Source organism: Felis catus, chromosome C2 (genome assembly GCF_018350175.1).
Source record: "Felis catus isolate Fca126 chromosome C2, F.catus_Fca126_mat1.0, whole genome shotgun sequence".
Classification (NCBI taxonomy): domain Eukaryota; kingdom Metazoa; phylum Chordata; class Mammalia; order Carnivora; family Felidae; genus Felis; species Felis catus.
In genome coordinates this window covers 72,202,722-72,216,382 of record NC_058376.1, presented here as the reverse complement: position 1 = coordinate 72,216,382, position 13,661 = coordinate 72,202,722, and the positions used below count along the sequence as shown (strand labels likewise).

Here is a 13,661-nt window from a genome sequence, read left to right as displayed (position 1 = left end):
CTAGTTCAGTTTAGTTGGTTTATTACTGACAAGCTTGACACATATCACTTATTTTTTTAAAGAATATTCCTATCCTACCTAAAAAAAATTACTTTATATGCTTTAACAAAATGAATAGAGTACAATGTTGCTTTGTTTATTATTTTTCCTTAATCCAAATTATAGCATCCCTAAAATAATTTCTCTCTCAAAAAAATTCTCTAATAGTTATACCTCTGTTATGTTTCTCTCTCGTAATGAAGCCAACTCATATGGATCCACAAAAAGTCCTGATGGAATGTACTGTTTAATTAAGAGTCGACAGGTCTGTAAGTCCTCAAGGCTTTCTCCAAATTTCACTTTTATTAAGAGGTCTCTGTAAGATAAGTACATTTAAAATAAATCTCTCCATTCAATTGTTAAATGAAATAGCATAACATTACATTCGAATTAGTAAAAACACTGCATTTCAAATTCATTTTTCAGAAAATCATAAAGTCAAATGAAATATTTATATCATGTCAGAACCACTCATGAGATCGTTCATGAATTTATGTCATAAGCCACAGTACAGTATTAGTATGAAAACAAAGATCAATGGAAAGAAATAGAGTCCAAAAACAGACACACACGTTTATAGGCAATAAAGGTGCCAAATATAATTTGATAGGAAAAGGAGAGTCTTTTCAACAAGTAGTACTGAAACAAGAAATCTACACAGAAAAAAAATGAACCTTGATCTCAAACTCATACCACATACAAATATTAATTTGAAGTAGATTATAAACCTAAATGTATAATTGTCCCAGCTTTCTGTCTGAAGGCACATGTTGGACCAAGTATGGGGAAGGAAACCCAAAGCACAACACAGTGGTTTTGCTTAAATTATAAAACAGAGATAGAAGTAAAGGAAGGGGTGCTTGGGTGGCTAAGTCCGTTAAGCGTCCGCCTCTTGATCTCTGTTCAGGTCATGATCGCAAGGTTTGTGAGTTTGAGCCCCACGTTGGACTTTGCGCTGCCAGTGCATAGCCTACTTGGAATTCTCTCTTTCTCTCTCTCTCTCTCAAAATAAATAAACTTAAACAACAACAACAACAACAACAACAACAACAACAAGTTAAGGGAGACTGAAGTAGCTGGAAGATAAGGTGCTAAATTCCAGAGAGGACGGTACTACGTAGGAGTTCTATAAATCTGAATTGGTCTCCCTTTGAGTTTTTTCTGAATACTAAGAAAAGCATGAGTAAAGTGTAATTCCACGAGACTGGGCAAAGAATAACCAGGGAACTGAAAAATCAGAAATTCTAAAATTTCACACAAGTTGGGAGAAATCTGCATTTCCAACCAACCAAAGTACAGAGACCATAGCTTTTGGTAAAGATACCAATACGGCAAGGCCTTTGCAGCTAAATTAGCCTTGCAGTAAAGGCCACTTTAATTTTAGAGCTATACAAAAAAAGGTTAAGAGGATCAAGCTGATACACAAGTTAATTTAACTGCTAATAGAAAAAATAAGCCCAATGCCCTTCAAAGGAAGATAAAATCCACACACTCAAAAATGCTCATATCAGGATGCCTAGGTGGCTGAGTCAGTTAAGTGTCTGACTTTGACTCAGGTCTTGATCTAGTGGTTCATGAGTTCCAGCCCCATGACAGGCTCTGTGCTGACAGCTTGGAGCCTGGAGCCTGCTTCAGACTCTGTGTCTCTCCCTCTCTCTCTGCCCCTCCCCTGCTTGAGCGTGCACACTCTCTCTCAAAAATAAATAAACATTAAAAAAAAAAAAAGGAAGAGAAAGAGGAGAAAGAAATGAACGATTCTAAGATTCAAACATTATTCTTAGTGTGGAATAATATTTGAAGGTAGGCTATAATAAGCTGAAATTGTACACTATAAAGTCTAAAGCAACCAATTAGAAAAAGAAAGAGGTATAGCTAGTAAGCCAAAAATGGAGATAAAATGGAATGCTTAAACAATATTCAATTTATCTAAAATAAGGCAAGGAAAGAGAGAAAAGATTAGCTAGGACAAATATAAAAAAAGTAACAAAATGGATAGGGTTAAACCAAACCAAGCAAATAAATATTTATATTAAAGTAAATGGTCCAGGGGCACCTGGGTAGCTCAGTCAGTTAAGCTTCTGACTCTTGACCTCAGCTCAGGTCACGATCTCATGGTTTGTGGGATTGAGTCCCATGTTGGGCTCTGTGCTGTCAGCGCAGAGCCGGCTTGGAATTCTCTCTCTTCCTCCCTCTCTGTCCCTCCCCTGCTCACATAAGCACACATGTGCGCTCACTCTCTCTCTGTCTCCCTCTCAAAATAAACTTAAGAATTTTTTTTTTTAAAGTAAATGGTCTAGGGGCTCCTCAGTGGCTCAGTTGGTTAAGTGTTCAACTTCAGCTCAGGTCATGATCTCACAGTTCATGAGTTCCAGCCCCATGTCAGGCTCTGGGCTGACAGCTCGGAGCCTGGAGCCTGCTTCAGATTCTGTGTCTCCCTCTTTCTCTGCCCCTCCCCCACTCACACTCTGTCTCTGTCTAGGTGAATAAACATTAAAAAAAAAAAAAGTAAATGGTCTAATCATTCCAATTAGAATGTAGAGATTGACAGACTGGATAAAATAGCAACAATTAATTATATGCTATCTATAAGACACACATTAATAATAAAGATAGTGAAATAATAATAAAAATATTGCTATATTAACATCAAAAATGCAGATTTCAGGACAAGGAATATTGTCAGGGATAAAGAAGGACATTACAAAAAGATAAAAGGATCAATTCCTCAGAACACATAATAATCCTAAATGTGCTATAAAACATCTAAAAACAGTGCTTCAAAATGTTCATGTATTTTACTTCACAGCAAAAACTGGTAAAGCTTCAAGGATAAATAGACAAATCTGCAATTACAGCCAGAGATTTTAATACCCCTCTCTCAATAATGGATAGAATAAGTAGAAAATCAGTAAGGATATAGAAGGCATTCACAATCTTCAATCAAGTTTATCTGATATTAATAGACTGTTCTACCAAACAAGAGCACACTGCACTAGAAAAATCTATATGCTGGGCAATAAAAGAAGTCTCTAGAAGTTTTCATAGGACTGAAATCTTGTTGAGTATAGTCTCTAACCACAGGGAATTGAGTTAGATATCAAAAGAGGAGGAGAAACCGCCTTCACCAAAGCCACAGCCTCAGGCTCCGTCTCCTCCTTTGCCTCTGCCTGGGATCTGCTGCCAGGAAGCTTTGGCTTCACAGTTACATGTGTAGTCTCAGGTTTCTTTACCACCAGAAAGAAAAAAATTCATTTAGGAGATTGAAATTAGGGCCTCTTTCAAATGTGGACATGGCTAATGGAGGAGCAACAAGACCCAACAGGCCAAATACTGTAGATACAATATGCCAGTTCAAACTAGTACTTCTGGAAGAGTCTGCCCTTGGCAAATCAAGCCTAGTTCTTTGTTTTGTGAAGGGCCAGTTTCATGAATTTCAAGAGAATACTGCTGTGGCTGCTTCTGTAACCCAAATTGGCTAGCTTGATAATACAACTGTGAAGTCTGAAGTAGGGGACGCAGCTGGTCAAGAATTATACTATAGCCTAGCACCAATGTACCACAGAGAAGCACAGGTAGCCAGACTTGAATATGAGATCTCAAATGAGGAGTTCTTTGCAAGAGCAAAAAACTGGGTTAAAGAACTTCAGAGGCAAGCAAGTCCTAACACTGTCATAGCTTTACCAGGAAACAAAGCTGACCTAGAATAAATGAGCTGTAGATTTCCAGGAAGCACAGTCCTATGCAGATGACAAAATTATTATTCATGGAGACATCAGCTAAAACGTCAATGAATGTAAATGAAATATTTACAGTAATAGCAAAAAATCTGCCAAATAATGGACCACAAAATCCAGGAGCAAATTCTGCCAGAGGAAAGCAGCAGAATTTATTGAACTCACACAGCCAACCAGGAGTCAGTGTCGTAGTAATTAAACCTCCAGTTTGAGCTAGCTGGAATATTCTTCTGCTTCTTAAAATGTTTTTGTTTCCTTAAATGTTAATAACACTGAAACTGGTACACTTAACAGGTCCAAGGTGATTTCCAAAAAGAGATTTATGATAGAGTCAAGTTTCTAATACAGAATTATTTTAAGTGTTTTGAACTTAATTTATAATAACACACGTGTCCCTCTGTTCAGCAATAGAAGAATATGAAATAATAAAGAGCAGAAATCAATGAAATAGAAACTAGACAATAGAGAAACATCAATGAAATACTTTCTTTCCAAAGATCAGTAACATTGACAAATCTCTAGATTTGTCCACTGCTTTATTGGAAGGTTAGAAGAAATCATTTCTTATCACCAGAGATACAACAAAATACTATTTGGACCCACAGTTAACTACAGTTCTATGAAAAAGGCATGTAACTCATTAACTTAGGCTTTGCAAAAACATTCTTTTTTATTTATTTCTATTTTTTTTTAAGTTTATTTACTTATTTTGAGAGAGAGGCCTTGTGTGCAGGGAAGGGGCAGAGAGAAAGGGACAGGATCCCAAGCAGGTTCCACGCTATCAGCACGGAGCCCACAAGGCTCCATCTCAAGAACTGCGAGATCAAAAGTCAGATATTCAACAAACTGAGCCACCCACACACCCCAAAACATTCTTTTTTAAAAAGGATGATCTAAAGATACTTCTACTTTGCTACAGTAATTCAGACAAACGATAATTTCTCCTAGAATCTACATTTAAAGTGTATATTCCACATTTTAACAAATTAGCCATGAGAAAACAGTCCCATATCTTCAGGGGAAAAAAATAAACATCAATGACATCTAAACTATAGCCAGTCCTGTTATTTTTTTAAATAGACTTAAAAAAATCAAGTGCAACCACATCTAAATTTAGGAATATGAAACTGATAAATGCATCTTAATGAACAGCACTCCCTGCAAACATGTGGGCTCTTCAACAAAAATGAAACAAACCAGATGTCTGTGAATCTGTTTAATTACTACTAGCTTTGTCGTTTAGGGGCTAAAAGGGGCTTTTGTTCTCTTTGGATGTAATATAGTTGATGCACTAACAATATGTACATTCAAACTTATTTTATTTTTTTTTAATTTTTTTAATGTTTCTTTATGTTTGAGAGAGAGAGAGAGAGAGACAAACTGTGAGCAGGGGAGGGGCAGAGAGAGAAAAGAATCCGAAGCAGGCTCCAGGCTCTGAGCTGTTAGCACAGAGCCCGACACGGGGCTCGAACTCATGACCTATGAGATAATGACCTGAGCCAAAGTCCGATGCTTAACCGACTGAGCCACCCCGACACCCCAAACTTATTTTAAATTCAATCTTCAACTGTATTGGAAGTAAGGTACTGGACTGTAGTGTCCATATTATGTTTACTACTTTTCTACAATATTAAGAGTTGTTTGAAAGTATGCAAAGTTTACAGTTACTAAAACAGCTAATTATTTCCTCTCTCCTTCTTTGGAAGGAAGAGGGCTTCAGTTGTTCCTGTATGGCTAGAACCATCGTAAACAACATACCTGTAATCTATAATATGAGTGCTGCAATATGTTGGTAATAATCTTGCAGCCTTATTTTCCAAATTCATTTTATTTTGACCACTTCAGTATATTGCACTAATTGTTTTAGGTATTTCCATTATGTGTCAAGGATGATCTAACCTATTTGAGTGCTGAACAGCTAGCAGAACTTGTACATTTATAATAATTCCAAATTGGTAAAGAAAACATTTCACTAGTGTTCAGTTTATTTTGAGGTGCTCAGGTTAGAATAAATAGTTACTATAAAAAAACAGACAAAAAAATCAGTAAAAAATTTCTGGAAAATCCCCCAAAACCTTAAAATCAAACAACATATGTCTAAATAACTGATGTAAGAAAAGAAATCAAAAAGGATATTAGAAAATATACTGACCTAAATGAAAATGAAAACAAACACATCAAAACTTACAGGATACAGCTAAAGTCCTGCATAGAAGGAAACACAGCCTTAAATGCAAAGATACTTTTATTAAGGAAAAAACTCTAAAATCAATGACCTAAGCCACCACATTAAAAAACTAAGAAGGAAATTAAACTTAAAGCAAAAAGGAAAGAAATAATAAAGAGCAGAAATCAATGAAACAGAAAGTAGACAATAGAGAAACATCAATGAAACCTTTTCTTTCCAAAAATCAGTAACATTGACAAATCTCTAGACTGATCATGAAAGAGAAAAAGCACAGATCACCAATATCAGGAATAAAAGAGGAAACATTACTATACGATCTCTACATATGAAGAGGACAATAAGGGAATACTTGAATAATTTTACTCCAATTAAACAACTTAAAATAGCTAAATTCCTGGAAAGAAAAAATTACAAAAACTGACAAAAGAAAAAATAGAATATCTAAATATCTCTGTATCTTGAATCTGTAATTAAAAGAAAAAGTTTAAAGCCTTCCCGCATGAAAAACCTCAGCCCTAGACGGCTTTATTGTTTAACTCTATTAAATATTTTAAAAAGAAATAATACCAATGCTGTACAAACAGAAAATAACGTAGAAGGAAATATTTCCCAATTTATTTTACAAGGACAGCACTGGCCTGACACCAAAGCCCAAATAAAGCATCACAACAAAAGACAAGTATAGACCAATATTCCTCATGAACAGAGAAGTAAAAAATCCCTTTTTTTTAATTTATTTTTATTTTTTAATCTTTTAATTATTATTTATTTTGTTTTGTTATTGTTTGTTTTTTAAATTAAATTAAAATTTTTTAACCTTTTTCAAAAATGTTTATTTACTTCTGAGAGAGAGAGAGAGAGAGAGAGAGAGAGAGAGAGAGAGAGACAGAGACAGCACAAGTGGGGGAGGGGCAGAGAGGGAGACAGAATCTGAAGCAGGCTCCAGGCTCTGAACTGTTAGCACAGAGCCCGACACGGGGCTCGAACTCATGAGCTCTGAGATCATGACCTGAGCCAAAGTTGGATGCCCACCTGACTGATCCACCTAGGTGCCCCAGAAGTAAAAAATCTTTAACAAGATACTAGCATATCAAATCCAGTAATATTTCAAGAAGATAATAATACATCACGACCAAGGGGGAAGTTTATTATTCCAATTATCAACATTTGTACTGTACCATATTGACAGAATAAATTAGAAAAATCATATGATTCTCTTATAATAGATGCAGAAAAAGCTTTTAATAACGCTTAACATTAATCATGAAAAAAACTTTCAGGAAACTAGGAACATAAAAGAATATCCTCAACTGATAAAAGCCACCTACAAAAATATCTAACATAAATACCATATTTAATGGTGAAAGGCTGGATACCTTCCATTTAAGATGAGAAACAAGGATGGATGGAAAGGGAAGGATGCTTTATTCAATACGGTATTAGGAAAAAATAAATTAAAAAGTACAAAAATTAAAACAACAACAACAACAACAACATTGTATTAGAGTTTCTAGCCAGTTCAAAAAGGTAAGGATATAAAAATCATACAGGGGCACTTGGGGGGCTCCGTTGGTTAAATGTCCAACTCTTGATTTCAGCTCAGGTCATGATCTCACGGTTCATGAGTTTGAGCCCCACGACAGGCTCTGACAGCGCGGAGCCTGCTTGGGATTCTCCATCTCCCTCTGTCTCTGCCCCTCCTCCACTCACGCTCACACACATTCTCACTGTCTCAAAAATAAATAAACATTAAAAAAAATCATACAGATTGTCTTTCTTTTGCAAACCCATGATCACCTATGTAGAATATCCTAAGGAATCCATGAAAAAGCCACAGGCATTGATAAATGATTTCAATAAGGAATTAGGGTACAACGTAAACATACAAAAGTCAACTGTATTTTATTACCAGCAAAAACCAACCAGAAATAAAAACTTTAAAACAATATTTTTTACATTAAAAAAAAACTTAGGGATATATTTAACAAAACATATGCAAGACTTATACTCTGCCAGTTACAGTATTGTTAAGATAACTGATAAAGCCTAAATAAATGAAGATGCCATATTCATGCACCGGAATACTCATGAATGGTAACATATCACTTCTCTACAAAATTGATCTAGAGTTTTGACAGAATCCTAATCAAAAGTTCATGAAGCTTTTTTGAAGAGATCTACAAATTAATTCCAAAAGTTAACAACTTTGAAAAAAAAGTTGAAGAACTCCGACGTTCTGATTTGAAGCCATAATATTGTCAAGCTATAGTTATCAAGGTGGTGCATTAGTGGCATATGGATGGACATCCAGGGGTTGGCAAACTTTTTCTGTAAAGACCCTAACAGTAAATATTTCAGGCTTTGTGAGCCTTACAAAATTTGTTACATATTTTTCTTTGCCTTTAAAAAAAAACAACAACGTTCAAAAACATAAAAATCATTTTTAGCTCAAGGGCAGTACAAAATAAGCCATGTGCAGGATTTGGCCTTGAGCCAGTTTGCCAAATGTTTGTGCGTCATAGAGTGCACAGATAGATCCTCACACATAAGGTAATTAATTTTCAACAAATGTGTGAAAGTAATTTGATGAGGAAAGAATAATCCTTTCACCAAATGATGCTGGGTCAACTGGATATCCATAAGGAAAAAAACCTAATAGTATACACAAAAATTCAATGATCTTGGAATAGGCATGGATTTCTTACTTAGGACATAAAAACGATGAACTACAAGAGAAAAAAAAATGATAAACTGGACTCCATCAAAATTAGAATTATTACAACCCAATAATAAGATGACAAACCAGCCATTCAGTTTAAACATGGACAAGAAGGGGCACCTGGGTGGTTCAGTCGGTTAAGCATCCAACTTCAGCTCAGGTCATGATCTCACAGAGTCAGGCTCTGTGCTGACAGCTCAGAGCCTGAAGCCTGCTTTGGATTCTGTGTCTCCCTCACCCTCTGCCCCTTCCCTGCTTGCACTCTGTTTCTCTCTCTCAAAAATAAATAAACATTAAAAAAAAAAGAATGCATATAAAGAACTGATTATCAACAGCAGCTAAATATAGAGAGATTTTTGTTTCTTTGCTTATATTCTTCCAAACAGCCTGAGGTAGTTTTACATATAGCATTTTATTTTCCTAATAATTTGTATTCACTAAAAGAATTCTGAATAATATTTGTGGTATTGTTATATTCTATTTTCATTAAAAAATATCATTTCTAGTAATGTAAAATCTAAGGATAAAATATGCAAATCAATTAAATCCCAAAGTTCTGTATTTACATGGGAGGAAACAAAAATACTTTCCCTCTTCAAAAAAAAAAAAGAAAAAAAAAAGCAAAGAAAACCAAAGCACTAAGAAACTAATTTATCCAAGAGTCAAGATTCAAACCCCAGTAGTTATATTCTAATCCCTACATTCTTAGCACTATATCACTTCACCTCTATAAAAGTAGAACATACTTACAATTTTTCTTCCAGATAATGTATATGTAATTATGAATATATGTACTATTTTACAATTAGAAAAATATATATGTATTTAAAAAGACAGAGGCTTGGGGCGCCTGGGTGGCTCAGTCGGTTAGGCGTCCGACTTCAGCTCAGGTCACAATTTCGCGGTCCGCGAGTTCGAGCCCCGCGTCGGGCTCTGGGCTGATGGCTCAGAGCCTGGAGCCTGCTTCCGATTCTGTGTTTCCCTCTCTCTCTGCCCCTCCCCCGTTCATGCTGTGTCTCTCTCTGTCTCAAAAATAAATAAATGTTAAAAAAAAAATTAAAAAAAAAAAAAGACAGAGACTCTTCAGGACTTCCCTCCAAGATGACATTCAATCCATTAATCAAAACATGTTGGATGAATCTGTTTTGTTTTTTTTTATTTTGTTAATCTTTATGAAGTCATTTCTCTGTTCTATTTTCGAGTTCACGTTCCTTATCTTGTTCACAAATACAACATGTAAAACTTCATCAAAAGTCTTGCAGAAAAGACTCTCTGATCTACCTATCTAGTGATCTCTATAAAGGACATAAATTTGTAATAAATTCATGCTGGTTCCCAGAGACCACCACTTCCTCTTTTGGGTTCACAAACCATACTTTTAATAATCAGAGCTAGAATTCTGCCCAGAATCTACATCAACTAAGTCCCAGATTATCCAAGGATTACAAACAGAAGTTCAGCAATCATTTAAGAAAATTCTTGTATGGTACTAAGATATAGTTCATCACACGAGACCCTAAACTCATTTATAATAGTAAGGTCCTTTTATATAATTCCCTTCCATATTTTGCACTTGTTTCCTACTAACAATATTTGCTTGGCCCTCTCCAGAATTACTTCTTCTTGAACAAGAGGACAGAAATAATTTTACTTTCTATAATCTATTAATGTTTCTTCCTCCACCCTAACAGCAAGACTACACCTGCTCTAATAACTAAAAAGCCTTTCAAAAAAATGATTACTGGTGGGGCACCTGGGTGGCTCAGTTTGTTAAGCATCTGACTCTTGATTTCAGCTCAGGTCATGAGATTGAGCCCCCCATCGAATTCCTGGCTGAGCTTGAACCCTGCTTGGGATTCTCTCTCTCTGTCCCCTCTCCCTCAAAATAAGTAAGTATTAAAAAAAAAAAAAAAAGATCTATGGAATTTTCTGAAGGTCTCAAATAACTCTAAGATTTCTAGTTTCTGAAGTTATTCTTGTGGGTTCTATCACTCTTCACCCTTAGTTTTATGTCCCAGTTTTTATTTTCAGCACTTCTAATTGGACAGTTACTTTTGCTATCACAACAGCCTCTTCAGGTACTTCTTTATTCCTCATTGGAATCATTTATGATTGCACTGTCAAGCGTTATTTAGTATTTCCCATTCCTTTTGAGAATATATCGCAATTACCTTAAATTTTTTAAAATTTTTATTTATTTTTGAGAAAGAGAGACAGAGACAGAGAGACAGAGCATGAGTGGGGGAGGGGCAGAGAGAGAGGGAGACACAGAATCTGAAGCAGGCTCCAGGCTCCGAGCCATCAGCACAGAGCCCGATGCAGGGCTCGAATTCAAAAATCGCGAGATCATAACCTGAGCCAAAGTCAGAGGCTTAATTGACTGAACCACCCAGGCACCCCCCTAATTACCCTGACATTGCCTAAAATATATCTGAAACTTGGCCAAAAACGCCTTTTAGGAGTGAGTTCCCTCCCAAAATCAGTTTTACTACTTTATAGTCACATCTCTTCTTTTACAGAAACTGTATTGCCTACCTCGGTCACTTATCTCATTATTTATTTATTTATTTATTTATTTAATTTTAAATGTTTATTTTTTTTTATTATTTTTTTTAACGTTTATTTATTTTTGAGACAGAGAGAGACAGAGCATGAACGGGGGAGGAGCAGAGAGGGAGACACAGAATCGGAAGCAGGCTCCAGGCTCTGGGCCATCAGCCCAGAGCCCAACGCGGGGCTCGAACTCAAGGACCGTGAGATCGTGACCTGAGCTAAAGTCGGACGCTCAACCGACTGAGCCACCCAGGCGCCCCTAAATGTTTAGAGAGACAGCACAAGCAGTGGAGGAACAGAGAGAAGGGGAGAGAATATCCAAAGCAGGCTCTGTGCTAAAAGCGGCATGCCTGATGTGGGGCTCGAACTCACAAATTGTGAGATCATGACCTGAGCCAAAACCAAGAGTCAGATCCTAACCAACTGAGCCATCCAGGTGCCCCCACCTATCTCATTATTAATAATCAAAGCTAACATTTCCTGGGGATGTACTATGTGCCAAGCACTACATTAAGAGGCTTTCCATATATTCTCAGATTTAATCCTCACAACCCTAATGAGGAAATACTATCATTATCCAATTTTACTGGTAAGGTAGCAAAGATTTCAATAAACTTGACTAAGGCCACACAGTTACTAAATAATAGAGCTACACTCTGAGCCCAAATTTGTCTGAGTTAAAAAACAAAACAAGGGGTGCCTGGGTAGCTCAGTTGGTTGAGCACCCAACTCTTGATTTTGGCTCGGGTCATGATCCCAGGGTCGTGAGATAAAGCCCCACGTTGAGTCCTGTGTTGGGCTCTGTGCTCAGCATGGAGCCTGCTTAAGGTTCTCTCTCTCTCTCTCTCTCTCTCTCTCTCTCTCTCTCTCTCTCTCTCTCTCTGCCCTTCTCCCCTGCTCAGTCGAAAATAGAAAAAAATAAAAAATAACAAAAAACAAAAAAACAAAACAAAACAAAAAAACAAGTTTTTTCCATTATGCCTCCTAGCCAGTCATATGTAGGCTAACTTTGAAGACAGTGGAAACTGAGATGTTTCATTTTAAGGTGACTTATAAAATTCAGTGGTTCTGAATGTATGTACAAAAATGTATCAGAACTTGTAAATCAAGTGTTTGAGAATCATTTCAAATTAATTACCTTGAAAAGCTTTTAAAGTTTGGGAAGTTTTCTTAAAGAACAGCTTCCACAACTTTTTAACCATTTTTTAAATATCTTCAATCCTGGCAAATATTCATTTTTGAGAATAATTTCGATTTTGGAAACAGCTTGGTCATTTGGAACCAAGTATTATAAATCAGAAACAGTGACTTAGGTTGACATAACATCTTAGTACTTGATAGCATGGCTTTGGAGTATGACAGTCATAAATTTGAGTCAGAGCTCTACCACCCTAACTTCCACTAAATTAAATTCTCTGAGCCCTAGTTCTCTCATCTGAAAAGCAAGAAAGGTATCATCTATCTCACAACCATTGTGAATGTTATATGAATACTATGTACATAGTTTCTAGCTATATATTATATATATATAATATACATGTATGGTAAAAAAATAAACATTTGTTTTCTTCTCTGTTATTTTAACTATTTCAAACTGTGAACCACATATGACAAATCTGTCATTTATAATATAAGAAAGCAAGTGATTTTTGGTTTATCCATTTTCCAGTTACTGATTTTGCTCTAAATTATATGAAAACAGTATTTTGATGTAAGTAGAAGTCAATGGGCAACTTACCTATGGAAACCATCTTTCAAAACTTCTTGCCTCAAAATAATTTCAGAACAAGTGGCCCTTATGCCTATAAGAACCAGAAGATTTTTTTTTAAATAAGCATACTATGAAAGAAAATTTAAATAATTAGAAAGTAATTGTTTGAATAGGTTTCACTTGCCTGCAAAATCTAACCAACCTATAAACAAAAGCTTTTAAAACTTAAGCAATTTAAACTACCTAAAAAAGCTACTTCTAGTACAGCACAGGGGTTAAGAACATTGATTTTGGAGTTAGATAGCTTACTTTTAAATCCCAGTCTGTCACTTAATAGCTATGTGACTTTGGACAAGACAGTTTCTCTCTCTGCTAGTTGTCATGAAAACGTAATAAATTACAACAGGGCTTACCACAACAGAGCTCAATGTAGGTACTTACTTTTTTTTTTTAATTTTTTTTAATGTTTATTTATTCTTGAGAGAGAGAGAGTCAGAGTGTGAGCGGAAGAAGGGCATAGAGTGAGGGAGACATAGAATCTGAAGCAGGCTCCGGGGTCCGAGCCATCAGCACAGAGCCCGACGCGGGGCGTGAACTCACAAACCGTGAGATCATGACTTGAGCAGAAGTCGGGACGCTCAACCGACTGAGCCACCCAGGCGCCCCTAGGCATTTATTATTAATACTACTTTATTCAGATGATCCCAGGACACCAAA

General features: G+C 36.1%; 1 protein-coding gene and 1 pseudogene across 1 annotated transcript in view; one reads left to right on the top strand and one right to left on the bottom strand.

The window, feature by feature from the left end:
- The window catches only part of PIGX (phosphatidylinositol glycan anchor biosynthesis class X), a 33,388-nt gene that overhangs the window by 15,390 nt on the left and 4,337 nt on the right, over positions 1–13,661 (bottom strand). Inside the window, exons 3-4 of the mRNA XM_006936179.4 lie at positions 12,972–13,035; positions 214–355 (exon numbers count right to left, since the gene is read on the bottom strand). Coding sequence (XP_006936241.4) covers positions 214–355; positions 12,972–13,035 — 206 coding nt within the window. The remainder of the gene's footprint in view (positions 1–213; positions 356–12,971; positions 13,036–13,661) is intronic.
- Positions 2,487–4,490, top strand: LOC101082591 (annotated as a pseudogene).